The sequence below is a fragment of the Oryza brachyantha genome, chromosome 5 (assembly GCF_000231095.2).
Source record: "Oryza brachyantha chromosome 5, ObraRS2, whole genome shotgun sequence".
Lineage (NCBI taxonomy): Eukaryota > Viridiplantae > Streptophyta > Magnoliopsida > Poales > Poaceae > Oryza > Oryza brachyantha.
The window spans coordinates 17910892-17930294 of NC_023167.2; the positions used below are offsets into that span (position 1 = coordinate 17910892).

At 41.9% G+C, this 19403-nt stretch overlaps 4 protein-coding genes across 4 annotated transcripts; 3 read left to right on the top strand and 1 right to left on the bottom strand.

Moving 5' to 3' along the window:
- Positions 1-1015: 1015 nt before the first annotated feature.
- On the bottom strand, positions 1016-2336 carry LOC107304243. The gene is made up of 3 exons (XM_015837465.2): positions 2159-2336; positions 1950-2002; positions 1016-1440 (listed from the first exon to the last, which is right to left on the bottom strand). The coding sequence occupies exons 1-3, from the start codon at positions 2223-2225 to the stop codon at positions 1327-1329; spliced, it is 234 nt and encodes a 77-aa protein (XP_015692951.1). The 5' UTR covers positions 2226-2336; the 3' UTR covers positions 1016-1326.
- A 3802-nt stretch (positions 2337-6138) lies between these two features.
- Positions 6139-7310, top strand: LOC102704807 (late embryogenesis abundant protein 19). The gene is made up of 3 exons (XM_006654665.2): positions 6139-6286; positions 6386-6772; positions 6856-7310. Exons 1-3 carry the CDS (start codon positions 6227-6229, stop codon positions 7009-7011), a joined length of 603 nt encoding a protein of 200 aa, XP_006654728.1. The 5' UTR covers positions 6139-6226; the 3' UTR covers positions 7012-7310.
- A 1220-nt stretch (positions 7311-8530) lies between these two features.
- On the top strand, positions 8531-15640 carry LOC102705076 (lys-63-specific deubiquitinase BRCC36-like). The gene is made up of 10 exons (XM_040524498.1): positions 8531-8801; positions 8924-9049; positions 9183-9270; positions 9777-9862; positions 9973-10158; positions 12316-12509; positions 14210-14368; positions 14457-14537; positions 14633-14687; positions 14770-15640. Exons 1-10 carry the CDS (start codon positions 8691-8693, stop codon positions 14959-14961), a joined length of 1278 nt encoding a protein of 425 aa, XP_040380432.1. The 5' UTR covers positions 8531-8690; the 3' UTR covers positions 14962-15640.
- Positions 15641-17564: 1924 nt separating this feature from the next.
- LOC121054501 (MAPK kinase substrate protein At1g80180-like) lies at positions 17565-18566 on the top strand. Its single transcript, XM_040524426.1, has one exon. It carries the CDS (start codon positions 17922-17924, stop codon positions 18225-18227), a length of 306 nt encoding a protein of 101 aa, XP_040380360.1. The 5' UTR covers positions 17565-17921; the 3' UTR covers positions 18228-18566.
- Positions 18567-19403: the final 837 nt, after the last annotated feature.

Genomic DNA, 19403 nt, shown 5'->3' on the forward strand with positions numbered 1-19403 from the left:
TAGAGATGTTTACGATGCTCTATGTTTTCTAGTCGTACGATCTTTTTATCATAGTTGACATGGAAAATTGAGTTATCATATTTTCTAGTATAAAAAAAACTTAGTATCTTTATATACGAGGTATTTCGATGTAACAAAATTTTGCGCTAAAAAAATTAATACATGTAGGTACTTTCTCAAGTTTCATAAAGTTTCTCCATTTGTACTATCGAATTAACTACTAGCATACTAATAGACTCATGGATCAACCTTTAAAATCATTTCTACTGACGATAATACTCGTAATACCACAATAAAGAGCTTTTTTATAAGGACTGGATCATTGCACTGATCTGACTTTGTAAGAAGGCCGTGAACATAACAGATCTTACTATAATTCCTGCCATCCTTATAACATGAGATATCACATTTTTATCATCCTTGAGAAGATAAATTGAGACATTATATTTTCTAATATAAAAATTGATACTTCCAGATAAAATTTATCGATTCTTACATTTTCACTGGATGTGGGACGGTGTAACATAGTATATGCAGCTCAACGTTGTGTTCTTTTGAATAGATTATTCTCAGTTTTTTTCTTGGTATTTTGTGTGCACGTTTTGTAAACTGATATGTTTTTTACAAAAAAAATCATATAGATTTTTATCGTCTCATATTTCTAAAATAATTTACAACTTTGTAATAATTAATTCTATCATTTATATCATTAAATAACCATCAAAAAACCAAATAATCTTTCATCCTCCGTTAACCAAAGAGCACCGCCGATGATATTTTATCATCTACGTGCATGACCTGATGGTAGAAATCATCTGTACCATTCATCTTTATTAATCAAATAAATCATATCTATTATTATACTAGTAACTATTAGTATTTTTTTTCTGATGATAGTAGAACTCATAAATCATCAGTTGAAACCATTTCTACTGATGATAACACCGATGGTATAATAGCACCCAAAAAGATCACCCATGAAGTTTACTCTGGGCATTTATAATTGCGAACATTCAGCCAGAATGCTCATTTTATTCAGAACAACAGAAGTTTTGCAAAGAAGATACTTTCACATCTCTGTAAGTCTGAACTTACAAAATGTCCTCAGTGGTGGTATTTTACCAGTTGCTAGTTATATAAGCACACACCTGAATGCATAGAGGCACTGTCTAAAATGACCTGAACCTCATGCACCTGACGAGTTACAACTTACAGGGTAATAGTGACACAAACAGTAGCTAACAGTTCTGCTTAATTCTAGTGCGTTACAGCAAGATACTCTAGTCGTTTGGTGCTTTAGCATTTTGGATCATCTGAGTATCTGACTTATCTTGCGTGTCCATTGCCAGGCTTCTTGCGTGGCTCATGTTTAGAGTTGGGTCCTCCATAGTCGTAATCCAGGACATCTGTCAGAACCCTCCGGCTGTGTTTCTGAATTCTCTGAGGAGTAATGGCATATGAAACCGAATTAGTGCATGCTACACACTGTGACTGAATATAGTTTCAATAAATTATACATAACTAATCCTAGCACAGGCTATGATGATTATTGTGTCTTATAAATGGACCAGAACATGTGTTTTAGCATGTGTCTCAGGTCTATGAAAAAAAAACAGAGTGGTTAGCAACCAACAGTTGATGGTTTCAGAGTCAACTTTTTATCAGCTAACGCGCCTATGCACATTAAGCAGGGCAAGTTGTAACATTTTTGTTCTAGATAATATTAAGTTTGCTCTCATGAATCATGTTGGGTCCTTGAAAAATTAAAGTCAGCTCTGGATTTCCCAAAAAAAAAGACATTTTATAGCATATGCAATTATTGATTAAGACCGGAACACATAAAAACACCAAGATATATAGCTCTGATATATCCATTACCCTAACACTAACTCCAACTCATATGATCTCTCTGAAGGTTACACTACAAAGATTGAGAATTAAGTACACACCACTTTCACTTTAGAAGTCACTTCATTATTGATACATGCTGTCGCAGCTTGCCCTGCATTCAGACGACAGAGAGATTAAAATGGCCCATCAATCAGTGATAGACCAAACAAAAAACAAATCAGGGAGTATTACTCTACACAAGCAGACAGACAGTCAGACCAACAACAACAAAAAAAGAAAAAGCAATAAGAACATGAGAACAGCATGCCTGAAGATGCATCGAACAGTAGCACGATCACAAGGACGACAGAGATGAAGAACCTGAGCTTGCTCATGGTCAGTCAGTTTATCAGTTAGCAAGTATCCCCTTCTTAAGCAGCTAGTAAGTGTGAGTGTGTGACTAACACTGTTGGCTGGAGGAGCTGCAGTGCCATTGGGCCTGGTTATATAACCCGATGGCCATCCGATGAACTTGCATCTACAGCTGGAAAGGAAGAGTGAATAGCAGCAGGCTTTTTGGCAATGGTGCATACCGTCCACCAATGATTTGCTCTACGAGCTAGCGATGATAGTGAAGTCCACAACTCCACATGTATGCAGGGTCAACTGTCATACACGCAATGCATGATTTGCCTGCAGAATTAATGTTCAGAGAAAGCTAGATGTGAGGCTATACCAGCTGACCTGATATTTAGAAAACCACCAGAGGAGGTCATTTAGACAGGCCGCTTACTGCATCTGTTAGTGCTTTGCTTTTTCACTAACCTAGGACGAAGTTAGAGTTAACTGTCTGCAGAATCTTGTGCTAGCTGACTTCTTCAGAGAACCGGTGACAGATCGGCTGAAATTAATGGGAAGCGATCGAATTAAGTTCAGTTCGTGCTTCCTGCGTTTGCTGCGAGGGTGTTGTTGGATGCACTGTCACTTGCACATGCACATCGTAGTGCGCGCGCTATATATATGGGGGAATCTGATAGTGCCAATTTGCAACACTAGCATTGGCAGCAAGCAGTATATCAGAAATTCTAGGGTTCTTGGATCATGGCAAGTCCAAGTACGATCGAGTGCAACCCGGTCTTGGTCAGTGGTTGGCGCTGGTGGCGGGCGAGTGTCCACTGTACTCCGGTAGGTCGTCGCTGATCAGTGTTTGCTCTGAAAAATCAGCTGCATGCTAACGCCAGTAACTAGCTAGTTAGGCAGTTTCCACTAACCTAGAAGTCAAGAGTATATGTTTCGATGGTATCTGGGATTTACTCCCTTTTTCGTATAGCTAATTGGGCGACCGTCGTCCAGGCTCTGCCGCCGTCATTTTCACGATATATCGCCGCCAACATTTGTAAAAACTAGTTGATCACCGGAGAGTGTTATTAGCCGTCCGGGCTCAATTACATCGCTGGCTCCGTAATCGGATAGTTTCACAGGAACTATTATGCACTAGTTATAGATCAATTGCCGCGTCCGGCGGCTGAAAGAGGTGGACGCAATGCACGCCCGGTGGCGTCGTCGCCGTGGTAATTCTATAGTGGAGCCTGTTGCATTGCTTCTTGTTGGTTTGCAGCTAAGCTGCACATGGCCGGCCGGCCGCCACTCGAGCTAGCAGCTGCTAGTACGTACGTAGTATTCCCTCATAAACTTTTTAATATTATCTATATTTATATATATATATATATGATAAATATAGACATACATATAAAATATGTACATTAATTTATGCATAAATTAAAACAATCTCGGAAAGACAGAGTACGTGTTAGCTAGTCGTGACTCGTACGTGTGTGCGCTCCCGCCCAGGCGCCACGTAGCACGCGACATATGATGGTGTCTCGAATGGTGGGGGACTACAAGTGCAACGCTGCCCGTGATCGAGCCACTGCAAGCGCACCGACCGATCGATGGTACGTGTTGGGACGCGATGTGCGACCGACCTAGCGCTGGGCTGCTGGCCACTCCTACAGGTGGTTTGTTGGGTTTATTTTAAAAAAAGTCTAAATGATATATTTATGAATAAAAATTGTTTTATGAATAAAAATGTTGTAGTGCTGTTCTCAGTGATCTATAAGTTAGTTAAGTCTATAAAATAAATTTATTTTACAGTTAAAAACTCCATAATTAACTTTTAATTTAAAATTGAAAATTTAAAGTTTAATTTATAAACCTAAGAAAAACAAAAGGATATGATTGTAATTAATGTATTCTTCAATTCAAAATAAGCAAGGACGGATCTAACAACATAGCAGTCAGGGAAATTTAAGCCGATTAGATCCTCATAGAAAATAAGAAAAGGTAGGTAAAAAAAAGAGAAGACTGGGATGAGTAGCAAGGGCTAAAGAGAACGAAGACAATAAGCTTATTCTTCATCCGACTAAATCCACCTTGATGATACTGAGTATAATAATACTAGGAACGTAGATAGAGTCATATAACTCTATAAAGATTCGTATTTCTACAGTATATCGTACGAAATATCACATTTTGACGACGAATACAGTACATGTCTAGGTGTAAGGCTGCCTAAGCCTAGCACGAACGCGATCGAGCACGAGCAATGGCAGCACAGTGCGCGCGCGTCATGCGTGCATGTAAGGTTTAGTGCGCGCAATATACGCTGTACCTGTACGTGACTGCGACGTAGCGAGCGTGCATTCGGCAACCGTTGCATATATACGTGCAGGTGCAGTGCAAGGATGGGTAGCCACTATGACCGTGGTGTGTGCGATCAATGATGGGAGGCACAACTCATGCTGTCACACACACGCTCACACACCGGACGCATTTGTTGGTCAGTTTCGGATTGCATTAGCTTGGCAGGGCCCGGACCAGGAGGAGCCCATGGTGGCACGTACTAGTGGGCTACGATCAGTTTGATTTGACCCAGTAGTTTTTGGTTTGAGAATGTTATTGCACAAAGCAGATAAGATACTTTATCTTATTCTCTATTGAAAAATAGATATATGGATTAAAAATGTTAGTCCAGCAAATACTTTACTATATTCTTGTTCGATATTTTAGAAATAGAAATTACAAACACTGCATAGCCACACGTCAATGCGCGTGGGACAAAGGATTGTATGTAGCCTAACTTAGATGATTAACTCGTTTCCTTATACGATGATAAATTTAAGATGTTTTCTTTCTCTTATATGGTTATCAATTTAAAATCCAAAGAATAAACCGGTAATGAATACTAGTTCCGTATCAAAATATTAAAATTAGTAGGGAGTAAACCACCGTCATCTTCTCACCTCTCACTACAGTGTTACCTTTACCACGCAATACAAAATATTCAAAAAATAAATACAATTTTTCTCCCGAAGCTTCCGTTTGAGTGCGAAACCTTCCTAACATGTGTCATCGTTACATTGTTTACTCCGTGTGCCGCCAAAGTGGTTACTACCCTCCTACCTTTTGTGGAAGAACACATCAGGCATCCCAATTAAAAACAGCAGCGTTTGCATCGAGGACTGAACACGTCGATCGGCGAGAGGCGCCCGCACATGGCCCGCTCATCTGCGTTCTTTTCAACAAGATTATTTCTATGCTTTACAAACATATACTTATCAAATAATATATTTTTATAAAACATTTTTATACAAAATTTCATAATCTTAACTTTATTTAATATATTTATTTTATACTAGGTAAATTTAATCATTTATACTATTAATATTTATTAAAAAAACAGATACACTTTTATCAATATATTTTATTTTATAGTAGTTAATTTCTTTAAATCTATATTATTAATATTTATTAAAAATTAAACACTCTCTCGTCGATCTTTGATTAATCAAAAGAAGACATGCATCCAGTTCCTACCAAGTGTAAAAACCATAGGTCGCCAGCGTTTCGGGCTTACACTTACACGGGACACAGCACAGCCGCGTCCAACTTGTACTCGCCAAACAGCGAACACATCGATCGACGTTTCGATCGCCTGATCGATCGTGATCCGTTCGTCACCCAGCTCGCCGTGGCACGTGTTCATGATCGGCAGGCACACACTTGTTTACTAGTACACTGTTTGGCTTTTAGCCTCTGCATGGGGCTCGAGTCGTCGTCGTCATCGATTCCTGCATCGATCGCCATGGGAAGGGCTTCGCGAAGTACGGACCTGAGACAACGCGTGTCCTTTCTACGTGGCCATCATGGAGGCGACTCGCCGTGCTACGTGTCCCGCGGGGTGTCTCGACGCCGAGGCTTATAAATACTGTGACGCTCCGATCTCATCGCCTCACCCAGTACTGCAACCAGCTGATCAACTCGATCGAGCAGCAATCGGATCTTCGTTTTCGCGAGTGTTTGATTCGTGGGTGATCGGTTTCTGAAGCTCGGATCAATGGCTTCCCACCAGGACCAGGCTAGCTACCGCGCCGGCGAGACCAAGGCCCACACTGAGGTCAGTGCGCGCCGGCCATCTTCTTCAGCTCCGGTGAACTTCAGTTTCGTTGTGGATCGATTCTTGGCATGGTTCATTAATTTCTCGGTTGGTGTGCAGGAGAAGGCCGGGCAGGCGATGGGCGCGAGCAAGGACAAGGCGTGCGAGGCGAAGGACAGGGCGTCGGACGCGGCGGGGCACGCCGCCGGCAAGGGGCGCGACACGAAGGAGGCGACCAAGGAGAAGGCGTGCGAGGCGAAGGACAAGGCGTCGGAGACGGCGCAGGCGGCCAAGGACAAGACGTCCGGCACGGCGCAGGCGGCGAAGGACAGGGCCGCCGAGAGCAAGGACCAGACGGGGAGCTTCCTCGGCGAGAAGACCGAGCAGGCCAAGCAGAAGGCCGCCGAGACCGCCGACGCCGCCAAGCAGAAGACCGCCGAGACGGCGCAGTACACCAAGGACTCCGCCGTCGCCGGCAAGGACAAGACCGGCAGCGTCCTCCAACAGGTTAATCACCTCTCTCTCTCCTTGCGATCGAACACCATTTCCGTTCCATGGAGATGCTGAAAAACCGTGTGTGTGCTTCTCAGGCGAGTGAGCAGGTGAAGAGCACGGTGGTCGGTGCGAAGGACGCGGTGATGAACACGCTGGGGATGACCGGAGACAAGGCCGGCGACGACGGCGGCAGCAAGGACACCAGCGCCGCCACCGCCACCGCCACCGGGACGACGGCCAGGGATCACTAGACGCGCGATGAACAGCACCCACCTGAAAGGATTTCCCTTTTGGCTCTATTTTATTTGTATCATGTATGTTTAATGGTTTTTTCGCTTCAAATTTGGTGTAAGTTTGGTTTATATTTTGTGTCGGAGTCTGTATCGATGCTGTATGAAGAAGTCGTCGTCGCCGACGAGGATGTGATCTGACGTGTGTTCGATCAGTTTCGTCGGAGTTCTCGTTTGCGTTCTGTTTATTTATGGTGTAACAATAATAAAGTTTGGGCCTAAAGCCTGCATTTGTGGTTTAAATGATTTCAATATTTCCCCTTCCCTGCATTTTCTGCCTGTCGTAAACCTACGCTGGCAGAGGATATTAACTACCACCCTATGTTTTCGCCCCGTCTTTTCGTTGTTTTTCTAATCATTTCTAACATTCACTTGCTTATTTAAATATTTTATATTAGTATATATGTGGCTTCTTTATTAATATGAATATTTTTATTACCTTTTCTTTATTCATCTTATATAATAATTCTTTTAAAATAAATGCTAATGCTTAAGAGTATACTGCGAGCTATTGTCACTTGTCAGGCATAAAAACGTCTTTTTTTTTTCAATCCTCTCTTACCTTCATTAATTATAGTTTCCTTCATTAATTATATTTGCTTACGTAAAGTAATAATCGTCTGATAAAAATAATAGTAGTCTTTGCGCACGTGTCATAAAGTATCTAAAAGAAAAATATATACTTTAACATAGCATGTTAGAAAATTGTATATAAAAATATATATAAAAAAATCTATATATAGTTTTATGTAAACTCCATGTATAGAAAATTTATACATTTTTTTATATAAAGTGTTCACGCAGACGGGTGCACGAGCATTCTCATGTTAAACTTTTCAATTTATATCCTTAGCTCGTGGTAACCAGCAACAGGTAGCCTAGACGTTCATCAAGTAGGAACATCAATGGTCAGTGCGCATATTACTTGAAACCGTCTCAAAAACGAAAGAAAAGAGTCATGTTGTACTAGTGTCAGATCTAAATAGATTTAGATAAACTCAAAAAATCTAATAATATAAAATTGTAAGACATAAATAAATTTATAAATTTAGACATACATGTATCATTCGCACAGCCAAATTTGGGAGGGACGGAACGCACACTTTTCCCCTCAAAACCATCGAGCAAACTGCACAACCACGTGACTGTTTAATATGGGCCAAACGAGATGTATGTTGGGCCGAACAAGATTTACGTCTTTGCGGCCTATATTTATAATGGGCCGGAAAGGTTTTTCGGTTTACATGAGGCCTTTATATATTGGGCCGGAAAGTACATGAGGCTTACGTGAGGCCCATCCATATTGGGCCCGGACGGGTTTGCCCCTGACGTGGCAAGCTCCAGCGTCGTACTGGGCCTGTAACGAGATCTACTTCGAGGCCCCACTTGCAGGATCTGCCGGCCACGTCATATCGTGGGCCCCACTTTCCAGCGAAGGACGTGACGAGGCCCTCGAGCGAGACCCATTTCATCACACGAGGAGAAGAAGAAAGGAAAGGAAAACAAAAAAAGGAAACTCGAGCTTCGAAGAGGGAGGCGGAGCGCTACAAGCCAAATCGAAGAGGCAACCCCTCCCCTCCTCCTGCTCCGCCACGGCCCGAAACCCCACCGGATCGGCGGCGGCGGCGGCGGCGGCGGAGATGTCGCTGACGGAGGTCAGGATCGGGGAGGAGGTGTGGCTCACGTGCCTCTCCCACGCCCTCACCACCGAGACGGAGGAGGTCATGGGCCTCCTCTTCGGCGACATCAAGGTCGCGCCCTACTCAAACCCCACACCTACCCTCCTCGCTCTCTCTCTCTCTCCGCTCCCGCTCCTCCTCGAGGGGAGGGTAAATGGCTCGTGCTGAGATCGTGGTGGTTTTGCCTGTTGCAGCATTCGAGCAGGGGCGGGGTGACTGCTGTGATATGGGGGGCGTCGCCGCAGATGAGGTGCGACCGGAAGAAGGACAGGGTCGAGGTCAACCCCGAGCTGCTCGCGGCGGCCACGGCGCAGGCCGAGATATCCTTTCAAATTTTCGCCCCCCCCCCTTCCATTTCTGCGATTTTGTTGTGTTTTTGGTGCTGTGTCGAGAGGCCTAATGCTTTTGGGTTTCGCGAGCTGGAGTTGAGTTGGACTTGACCTCTCTTCGCACAGCTTGTCGGCCACCATCGGGGAAAAAACGAGGGTGATTGGGTGGTACCACTCGCACCCGCATATCACCGTGCTGCCATCCCATGTAGGTAGGCGATTCAAGTTACCTCCAATTCCAGTGCCCAGTACTGTGGTTCAGTAAGCTGGACTGCCTTTTGGTGTTGCATTCGGTATCTGCGCTGTTGTGAAATGATATGGAACATATGCAGTTTTGGAGATTTACTTGCAATTGTTATATTGTAGCCGTGCCATTTTGAATTTATACCATCTGATGTATACTTGCTATTTTGGAAAGCGGATGTTAATTATGCTAGGGCTTATTTCCTGTTAGTTGCTAGCTATCTATGTTTTTTTGTGTATTTGGGAATGCTATATTTAGGCGTGTAGTTTTGCTCTTTTTTTGTTATGGCACCAACCTATATTTCCCTGAGTACAAAGGCACTAGACCAATTGACGGTGACTATGTAGATTTAGGGAATTTGCTAGTGCATCTGCTTTTATGCTTTATTTGTCTCGTGGGATATTCTCCATTTGCGGTTAGGGTTGGACTTTGCTTTGCTAGTTGTATATGACTGGCATGAGCCATGTATTGCAGATGTTCGGACCCAGGCAATGTTTCAGTTGATGGAACCAGGCTTTGTGGGTTTGATATTCTCTTGTTTTAGTGAAGATGCTCAAAAGGTATCGTTCTTGCACTTCATATGGACAGCATGTTTACTACCAGTTTGGGCATCCATGAGACCATGACATTGAATTAGTCTGGCTGAATTGATACCTTTTTGTTCCCACAGGTTGGAAAAATCCAAGTAATTGCCTTTCAGTCACTTGGTGGAAATCATCAATCTATTGTCCCTGTTAATGATCCAGTCATTAACCTTGAATCATCTTGGAGTTCATTGGATACTTCTTCACATCCTGCATTGATCGAGGGCATTGAACAAGACACGGGGGATTCTAAAACTTCAAGAAATAGCAAGGTTTATTCTCATATCATATGTTGTACTCCCATGTTCTATTCGATTTTATTAAGAAAATGTATGACTGGTCTCTAAGACAGGATTCCATAAATGCAATTTTTTTACTAAAAAGGAAAGCAATAAGACCGAAAAGTGGATTTAGACCTGTTTCCTTCCATTGTTATAGAAGTTATGTGTGTGGAACATAACAAGCAGTGATATGTGTCATTCAAGAAGCTTCCCATGCCTTCCTTTTTAATGGAGAGTGTTTAAACTGCACTAGGAATATCCAACAAGTACCTGATCAGTGGCAATGTTAGTCGTTGCACAACCATAGCATATTATGCAAGAAAAAAGATCCAAGTGGTACTGCTACATTTTGGACAGATAAAACATGTAATTAATTAATGGATAAACTGTTAGCTAAACAGGTAACGTGCAAAGAACCACATCCATTTGGGCTTTGCCATTCGTTAACAGCAACCTTGTTTATCCTTTTGACAAATTCTATGTTGTGCAATGGACAAGTGCTCAGATCTATGAATTGCCATCGACGAACATGAGATCTATGAAATGCCATTTCACAAGCTTTTTTCTTCACTTTTTGCCATCACCGTTAGTTGACCTCCGTTAACGCCATGCAAAATGCCCATTTTACACTTAGATGTCCAATGTCAGCCTAGTGAGTATTTCATATTTTCTAGGGTTAAGATGGACTTCTTGCACAACTGACACTTATGGCAAAGAGGGATGAAAACCGCTTGTGCAATGGTATTTTGTTTGTAGAGTTTATGCTCTTCAATGGCAATTCGTAGAACTGATCACCCGTCGCTACATGATGTAGAATATTTTGAAAACAACCTGAAATAAGCCCATGAGCACTGCGCTTCATTTCATTAAGAAGAAAGAAATATTTACAAAGAGGGATCCTTAAAGGATCTTTCAAGAAGCTCCAACACACCAAGCCCCCTCGCGCATGTTCCAAAAAGACACACAACTAGGATCGGCCCACCCAGTGTCCATCTTGTTTTACATTGGGGTACGAAACTGTCTCTCCTAAGTGATAAACATCATGTTTATGTAGTGAACTTTGTTCCAAGGCAATAAGGATATTTTATATGGGTTTTGTATCTTAAGTATTGACAGTTTGACACCCATAAATCAACCAAACACCATCACAGCTATGATTGTTATGCTCAATAATATCAGACAGATGCCTTCATTCAGTCATTCTACCATACACCAAGGTAGATATATAACATCCACATGATGACTGCTGACAATTGTGACTAGAAAATTTCTCCTGATGGATTACATGTCTGTTCACCCTGATATGATTTTGGATGAACCCATGTCCATCAGATATTAACATATAGCATGCATTACATTGTGTGGGATACCTATGCCGGGGGTATCCGGAGACTATACAAACACGTACGGTCAATGGGGTACCGAATAGAAAGGATAATATATCTGTACGGTGTTGGTTAGGAGTCCGGTACGTACCGGATTGCATGCCGTGTACTTCGGACCCTAGCCATAACCGAATTAGAATAGATCTTAGTCTTACTAGATTAGAACTATATTATATCTGTAACCATTCCCCCACTATATAAGGGGTACGGGGTGCCCCTTGAGGGCAACGGAGATCCATCTGCGCAATACAATCGCCAAGCAGGAGTAAGGTATTATCTTACCACGTCGAGAGCCTGAACCTGGGTAAATCGTCCCTCTCTTCATCATTAACCATCGAATTCCGAGCTCGATAGCCACCCTATAAGTTTATTGTCGACCCCAATCGTCGAATCATTAACCATCGAATTCCGAGCTCGATAGCCACCCTATAAGTTTATTGTCGACCCTAATCGTCGACACATTGTTTGGGAAACCCTGTCCACTGGTTCATATTAATTGGAGGCACATTTTACCTCTACTGTATTTGTCTGAAAATTACGCAGCTTTGTTGTATCTACGCATCTTTTCATTTTCATTTAATGAGAAGTCCTTAATATGCAAGTTGCCTCTGGTGTGATGGATGGAAATTTCTGTACTACGTATGTTAAATGGGATATGATAGTCTTGTTTAGAAGTTTATTTAAGCAACACAATGTTGTTTGTGTTCCTTCTTACAAGTATATTAATACTGGCAAACTTACTGTGCTTCTACTTATTCTCTAGGTGTGGGAAAAATCTTCCGATGTGGATTTCTATTCTCATTCTGGCACCAATCATTCAGCAAAACATCAATCCAGAGAAAATGCTATCGTTGCATGTGATCCCAATAACGCACCTGAGACCCCTGTCGATCTAGATGAATCAGATATGACCCCAAGCATCCAGGAGGCGTTGCACCGGTCAAACATGGACATTAGGTATTGTTTGTTGAAAACTTGTTATTCCTGTCCAGAATACGTTTGCTTTTTATGCTGTACAAATGTCATTTGAATGATTAGTCTCTGGCTTGCTTTCTGTGCCACCTGTTTCTATAGGATCTCTAAGTCCCTACTAGCTAGTAACCATGGTTATTAAGGTGCCGCTATAGCGTCGCTATGGTGCTTCCAGAAGGCCAAGGCATCCTTTGCCTTTGGCTGCCTCTGCCTTACGGGCATGCAGCGGCGGAGCTGGCGTGTGGGCAGGGGGGTCTTCAGCAGCCCCTACCGGTGCCGGAACCATGGAGACCCCCCTACAAATTTCTACCATGGATATGTTAGCAAGTGTATCTAGAAAAATTGAAACATATGAGACAACATGTTTTAATTTATGTTAGACTACTTTGGTCATCCGGTCAGACCCCTCTACTATTTTTTGCTGGATCCGTCCCTGTGGGCATGAACCAAAAGAGAGAGGATAGGAGCAGAGTGGTAAGTTTAAGATGGAAGAGGAGGCGACACTTGCTGCAGTATGCACTTTGCCCTCCATGAGTCTGCCTCTCTGACGTCACCCTCTCCCCTTCACCCTTTCCCTCTTGTGCCAATGAGTAGAGGGAGATCGGTAGGACCACCTATTGCTGCTGAGGGAGAAAAGGATGCTTCTGGCTGCAAGAGGGGGGAGAGAAAGGAGAGGAGTCTGGGAAGATGGCTCTGCTTGATGATCCTGCATGAAGAGAGAGAGAGAGAGAGAGAGAGAGAGAGAGAGAGAGAGAGAGAGATGTGGAAGGGAGACTGCTGCATGATGGGGGTTGGGGGAGAGAGGTATGGAGGTGGCGGCGCCTGAAGTGGAAGTAGGGTTACTGTTGCCTGCTAGGTCAAGAGAGGAAAGTAGTGGGCCTAGTCTAGCTAAGTGTTTGAAATTGCTATTGGGCTGGGCTGTGTCGAACAGATGCTCTAGATTAGTGTATATACAACCCATATCTCTTATGCTCTCTCTTTTTTTTTACTGCATGTAAGGCGTCACCATGCCTTACGCCTTGTCGCTAAGGTGGTATGGCAGTGGTGAGTCGCCTTAACTCGCCATACTGCCTCAATAATCTTGATAGTAACACACATTTAATAAATGCAATTCCAGTGTGATACTTCTTTCCCATGGTGCTATACTGCTATGTCCATGTCCCGTATATTCTCTTTTTAGGCAAAAAGTGTGTGGTTGGTCTATGGTCTCTCAAGTTTGCCAAATGGTCAATTTAGCCTTGCAGTTTCCCTTTTTTCCAGAGCAAAGTATGATGATCCCTAAGATGTTAGTTCTTCCTTCGTTTCAGATCATAAGATATTTTTGTTTTCCCTAAAGTATCTATAATCCAATGTATATGTTTTATACATATGTTCAGATTCATTAGTATTTATATGAATCTAGGGAAAACCAAAACATCTTAATAACCTGAAATGGAGGTAATATCTAAGCGATTGTGCTGTAATTTCAGTTCTTTTCTAACGCCCAAAGCATGCTCTTCTATTACAAAAACTGTTGTAGTTTTCTGCGTTTCCTAAATAGTTTATGCTATATCGTACGAGAAGGCATGTTGTGACTACTGTCCTTTTTTTTAATTACAATTGTATATATATCTGAACAATTTAGCTTCTTCAGGATCTGTAATATAATCATCTATTAATTTCTAACTACAATATGTTGCCAATAGTGGTGCAGAATATGTAAGAAAGGAGGTCCCACTTTATGTATTTCCGACAGGGCATCTGCTAAAGCTGGACACTACATTAACTTCTTACTGTGATATGCAACATGTCATTTTTGAAGAGGAAAAATCGGCATATAATCAAGCCATGCATCAAAATATTCGGTAACTCAAGTTACTTTGCCTTAAATAGTACCATACATCTGTTATGTGGTGAACGGTGAAGCCCATATCTTATATGGTTCATTTGCAGTGATGGGAAGATCCACCCACTTACATCTATTCACCATGCATCTACGTACAATTCATCTCTCTGCAAATTAATGGAATATTGGTTAGAAACACAATATCTCTGTTATTTGGCCGATACGTTTATCTATATGCACTTGTGCAGCCTTGTGCTAACTTATCTTGCATTCTGCTAACTAGTTTGAGCCCTGCTATAACTGTACTTCAGGATCGTCTGAAGGAAAATGAAATTCGGGTGAGTGGAGCTTGCATCTTATTACACTGCTCTTAAAGGTAGTTGTTAGTTGTCACTAATGGCTACTTGGTTATGTGAACAGTTATCTATGTTAATGGAGGAGGCTAAACAACTTGAGGCAGAGAACCAAAGCATGAGAAATGATTCTCCTCGTCGCTTGATGTATCATGGGACTAGTGGTAGCAGTTCTCTGATGGCTCAGGACAAGCATGCTGCTGCCAACCAAATGAGCCCTAGAAGTCCTAGTGGCAGCAGCCGGAGAAAGGCTTCCTGATTTCAACCTTGTTCACTTGTTATGGTCAATATCATGAGCTGCGTTTCCACCCAATGCTATCTGAAGTCCCCATTTTTCTGGTGTATGAAGGTGTGTGCAGTGGCTTTGTACATACTCTACTCCTTTCAGCACCAGTGCTGTTGTGAAAGTTATTTCGGCCTCCCTTCGCTTTGTACTGATATTCCTTGCTCTGCCGCTGAATTCGCTCCTAATTTCTCCGGTGTTCTTCCCTGTTATCGCAAAAATGCGATTGAGATCTTCATCACTGATGGCTTCTTCCATGATCTTGTAGTTTGTGCTGGGGTGGTTGCTTGATTGCTTTCCTTGAGCTATTGCTAATTCAGTTGCAATGCATTTCCCGTGCAGGCAAAGACGAAGTTTGTCTTTGCTTCGCAGTTGGAACAAAATCATGTACCAACACAAATGTTGAAATTCTCAGGCACACTTGCTGCCAAGGTGTCATAGTGGAAGACATCGACTGGGTAGAAACTTTTTGTGTACAATGCACGGATGACTAGTCTTATGGTCACTTGGTCAGTTTGTCTGCAATTATCCACTGTACTTGAACCATGGGAATTCAATGAGACCTCTTGTGCGGTGGCGACAACATGCTGTCGAGCTGCATGTTCGACAGGTGACAGATTTTGTTTCAGTGCTGGCGCCATGGCATGGAAACATATATTTGGAGTTTTTCTGTGAACGAAATTGAGTGTTCACCGTGGAATGGAAGACGGCAGAAGCTACCGGTTAAGAGTTCACACCTCAAGCATCATATGGGCCATTAGGGCATCTGTTCTTTGACGTTGCCACCCTGTACGTGTGTATGATCCACTTGGGGAATACACAGCAAAACTGATCGAGACAATGCATTTTGCGTCCAAGTTACGAAGGATGATGCCACATCGCCGCCGTGCCGTACGCCACATGAAAGCCTATACGCCACCTAGGTGATAGATCCTGTCCAATGATGGTTCAGGCCGGACGAATCCATCATGAAAGCTACAAAATACTAGGTTTATATTTTGGCTTTGGGTTTAGGTTATAATCCAAAATTTAAATTTCTAACCTAAAATTTGTACTTGATTTTGAGGTTTTCGCTAAAGTTTATTTTTCAGCTTTGACTTTTATGCCATCATGAAATATATAAAAATTTTTATTTATAAATTATTTTTCCATTTACAAATATACCGTTTGGTCTTTTTCTTCTAGATACCCTAAAGATAACCCTGTACAGTTCCATGTTCATAAAGGATGCAGGTGTGCAATTGCAGCATTGAGGCAGCATTCTTCAAGCTAACTTATTCTCGTTTTTTTGTTGGCTTTTGCATGCATGTTTTTTAAACATTAAATAGCATAATTTTTTCTCAAAAAGTTTCTATATAGGACTTTGCCGTCTCACACTTCTTTTTTTTCCCAATTTTGTAGTATTAACTATATCTTTTATACTATATTAAATAGCTATCCCAGAAATCAAAAATTCTTTCTTCTTCAAGAAATAACACAACCTGAATGGTGCTCTAATCACGTCACTTATCGCAAAAATTAAAAACAAAATCTTTTTACAAGAAATAACACAGCCTGAATGGTGCTCTAATCACGTCACTGATCCCACTTTCATCAAGGATGCAAGTTTGCAGCACGTGGTGCTCTAATCACACCTAGTGATGCCATTGGTTTCTTGATTCCTCAGCGGTAGAATGCACTGCAGTGCACACGTACCACAGTGCAGCATCTACAAAAAAACACAAGGTCAGAACAAAGCTTAGTGCATTTCAAGAGAATGCTATTCCATCCATTACATTAATATAAAATGTTTGACTTTTTACTTGCAATGTTTGACTATTTATTTTATTTAAAAAATTATGAAAATATCATTTATTTTGCTTGTGACTTACTTTATTATTAAAAGAACTTTAAGTATAACTTGTCATTTTTTATATTTGTACTAAATTTTTGAATAAGATGAATATTCAAACGTTACAAAAAAAAGAGTCAAACATCTTATATTATAAAACGGAGGTAGTAATATTTTACTTTCTAAAAATTTGTAATGGGTTCATCTAAAAAATTTTGGGCATAAAAATTACCCAGTCAATAAAACTCTAAAAATAAATAACTTATATTAGAAACACATATTTCTTGCCTCAGATTTAGAACATAAGTGAGCTAATTTTAGGCGTGCGTAAATATTAGGAATGTTCTACCTCTGTTATATATTGCAAGACATTCTAGCCTTGACTAAATTCATTAATTGATAAATGTATATAATTTATATATATGTCTATATTTATTAGCATCCATATGAGAAAGTCTTACATCATAAAATAAAGGGAATATTTGGTAACCTTTTGAAGATATATTTTCTAACTCAATTCCCTAAATCTAGTTTTAGACATCAATTTGAGATATCTCTGGGAAATGATCTAAAAGAAAATAGCCTGTGGTTAACCTAACCCAAATGGATTAGAGCTTGATCAAATCATCCATGCTGTTGGATTAGGGCTTGATCAAATCATCCCTTGCTTGTTCCACGGTCAAATATCAATGAGCTACCTGCGTTGGAGTAGGTCCACGTTCTTTGACCAAGCCAGCCGCCAACCAGCGCTGCCGATGAGAAAAAGAAAATCCTCTTTTTTTTTTTATCTGATCGCGACGGAGCGGAACAGTTGAGCTGATCGATCGCCGGCGATCAAAGTATATTATCTCCGGAGCCAGTGACCGGTGGCGGCCATTTTTCCTCTCTTTTTTTTTTGGTACAATTTTGATTTTTTTTCTTCTTAATTTACTCTCGGCGTCATCACACGTCGCCGTCCCTTTCGGTTTCGTCTACTCGTATCTCCCCATAAAAATTCGATCTTTCGGTTCTCGGCGAACCACCCCGCCCCGGACGGAGACGACGCCGACGCCTTCGTATAAAGCGGATCGCTGCTCCGTGTCGTCTCCTGCCGTGTGATCGATCGATGGCGGGGCTGCAGCGGTCGAGAGAGACGTTCCGGCGGTCGGGGTCGTCGGGGCTGGTGTGGGACGACAGGCACCTGTCCGGGGAGATCAAGCCGGCGGGCGGCGACGGCACGGCGGCGGCGGCGGCGAGGGTGGAGCGGAGCAGGTCGAGCGGGCACGGCGGCGGGTACAGGGCTGCCGGGCGCGTCCAGCCGGCGCTCGACCCGCCGTCGCCGCGCGTCGCCGTGTGCGGCTTCTGCAGGTTCTTCGGCGGCAAGGGCGGGAGCGCCGGCGCCGCCGGCAAGGCGAAGGCCAGGCGCCACTGATCGCCGTCGATCGAGTCATCCAGAGCTAGCGAGTAGTGACTACTCATCGTCTCATCATCTGTACATACATGCAACCTCCATCGGATTGGATTCATACTCTCTTTTTTATATATATAGTTTCTTGCTTTCTTGCAAACTGTTTCATGTGATCATGTCATAGGTGCTTAGCACAAGAAAAGTATGAGGTGTAAGCAATCATGTCTCCGTGGATTATCCTGTGCAAATCTTGATAATATTGTTTATAGTAGTTAATCTATTCGGGCAAGGTCCGGTCTGATTTTATTCTTCACAGTGCAAACAAACTGCTAAAAAAATAATTTGTTATTTGGGAAAAATAACTATGGAATATGATTCTTTCTCTCTCCTTTTGGGAGGTTTACGAAGAGTTTGGCCTCTTCGAAACGAAAGGAATTTTGAAGAAGTTTTATGAAAACTGAACTAACTCCTGTGAAAATCCTGTAAAATACCTGCGCTTATTAGTTGTATGTACAAAATTTGGGAGGCTGTGTGTTTCTAGAAAAATGTATTTTTTTTCTGAATGCTTACTAGGTGAAATCCTGAAACCTGAAGTTACCAAGTAGCTCTGCAGCTGGTTCGTTATTGACATTTTTTTTTCTGAATTTTCTGAATCTTGTTTGCCCTTTTCTGGAATTTGGATTAATCATGTATGAAATTTCCTCGTCTTTTTCTTTCTTTCCCTCATTCTTTCTTTCCTGTTACGCGTGGCATTAATCATCTCCAACACCCTTCTGCAACACGGCACCTGCGATGATGGTGAGCTGCTTTCTTTGACGATTCACAAGTCAGAAGTCCGAACATTTGTTCATGATTTGCCATTTGCACAAAGACAGATCGTGTTCAAACTTGCCGGCCAAATAATTGTCAAAACTAAAATAAAATCCATTTGAGCAATTCTGGATGTATGCCGCTCCTTATCAGCCAATGTTTTCAATGCAGAAATGATTCTGTTCCCGGTTGCTACAGAGCTAGTTTCTGTCCTGACAGCATGAAGATGGATGCAGTATTACATGTACAATCCTATCTTCTTAGCCTTGTAAGCCAAAATTTGAATTTTTAATCTTGAATTTAAAGTTGATTTGATTTTTTATCGTAGTTTATTTTTTAGTCTTTGCTTCTAGGTCGCTAAGAACACGTACATGAAAAATTTATTTATAA

Bases quoted from the DNA above. Each gene is read 5' to 3' on its own strand.
- LOC102704807 (XM_006654665.2), top strand. From the start codon at position 6,227: ATGGCTTCCCACCAGGACCAGGCTAGCTACCGCGCCGGCGAGACCAAG. The intron at 6,287-6,385 runs GTCAGTGCGCGC...GTTGGTGTGCAG, and splicing joins AGACCAAGGCCCACACTGAG to GAGAAGGCCGGGCAGGCGAT. The intron at 6,773-6,855 runs GTTAATCACCTC...TGTGCTTCTCAG, and splicing joins CCGGCAGCGTCCTCCAACAG to GCGAGTGAGCAGGTGAAGAG.
- LOC102705076 (XM_040524498.1), top strand. From the start codon at position 8,691: ATGTCGCTGACGGAGGTCAGGATCGGGGAGGAGGTGTGGCTCACGTGC. The intron at 9,050-9,182 runs ATATCCTTTCAA...CTCTCTTCGCAC, and splicing joins CGGCCACGGCGCAGGCCGAG to AGCTTGTCGGCCACCATCGG. The intron at 10,159-12,315 runs GTTTATTCTCAT...CTTATTCTCTAG, and splicing joins AAACTTCAAGAAATAGCAAG to GTGTGGGAAAAATCTTCCGA.
- LOC121054501 (XM_040524426.1), top strand. From the start codon at position 17,922: ATGGCGGGGCTGCAGCGGTCGAGAGAGACGTTCCGGCGGTCGGGGTCG.
- LOC107304243 (XM_015837465.2), bottom strand. From the start codon at position 2,225: ATGAGCAAGCTCAGGTTCTTCATCTCTGTCGTCCTTGTGATCGTGCTA. The intron at 2,003-2,158 runs GCATGCTGTTCT...GTCTGAATGCAG, and splicing joins ACTGTTCGATGCATCTTCAG to GGCAAGCTGCGACAGCATGT. The intron at 1,441-1,949 runs GTGTGTACTTAA...ATTACTCCTCAG, and splicing joins TGACTTCTAAAGTGAAAGTG to AGAATTCAGAAACACAGCCG.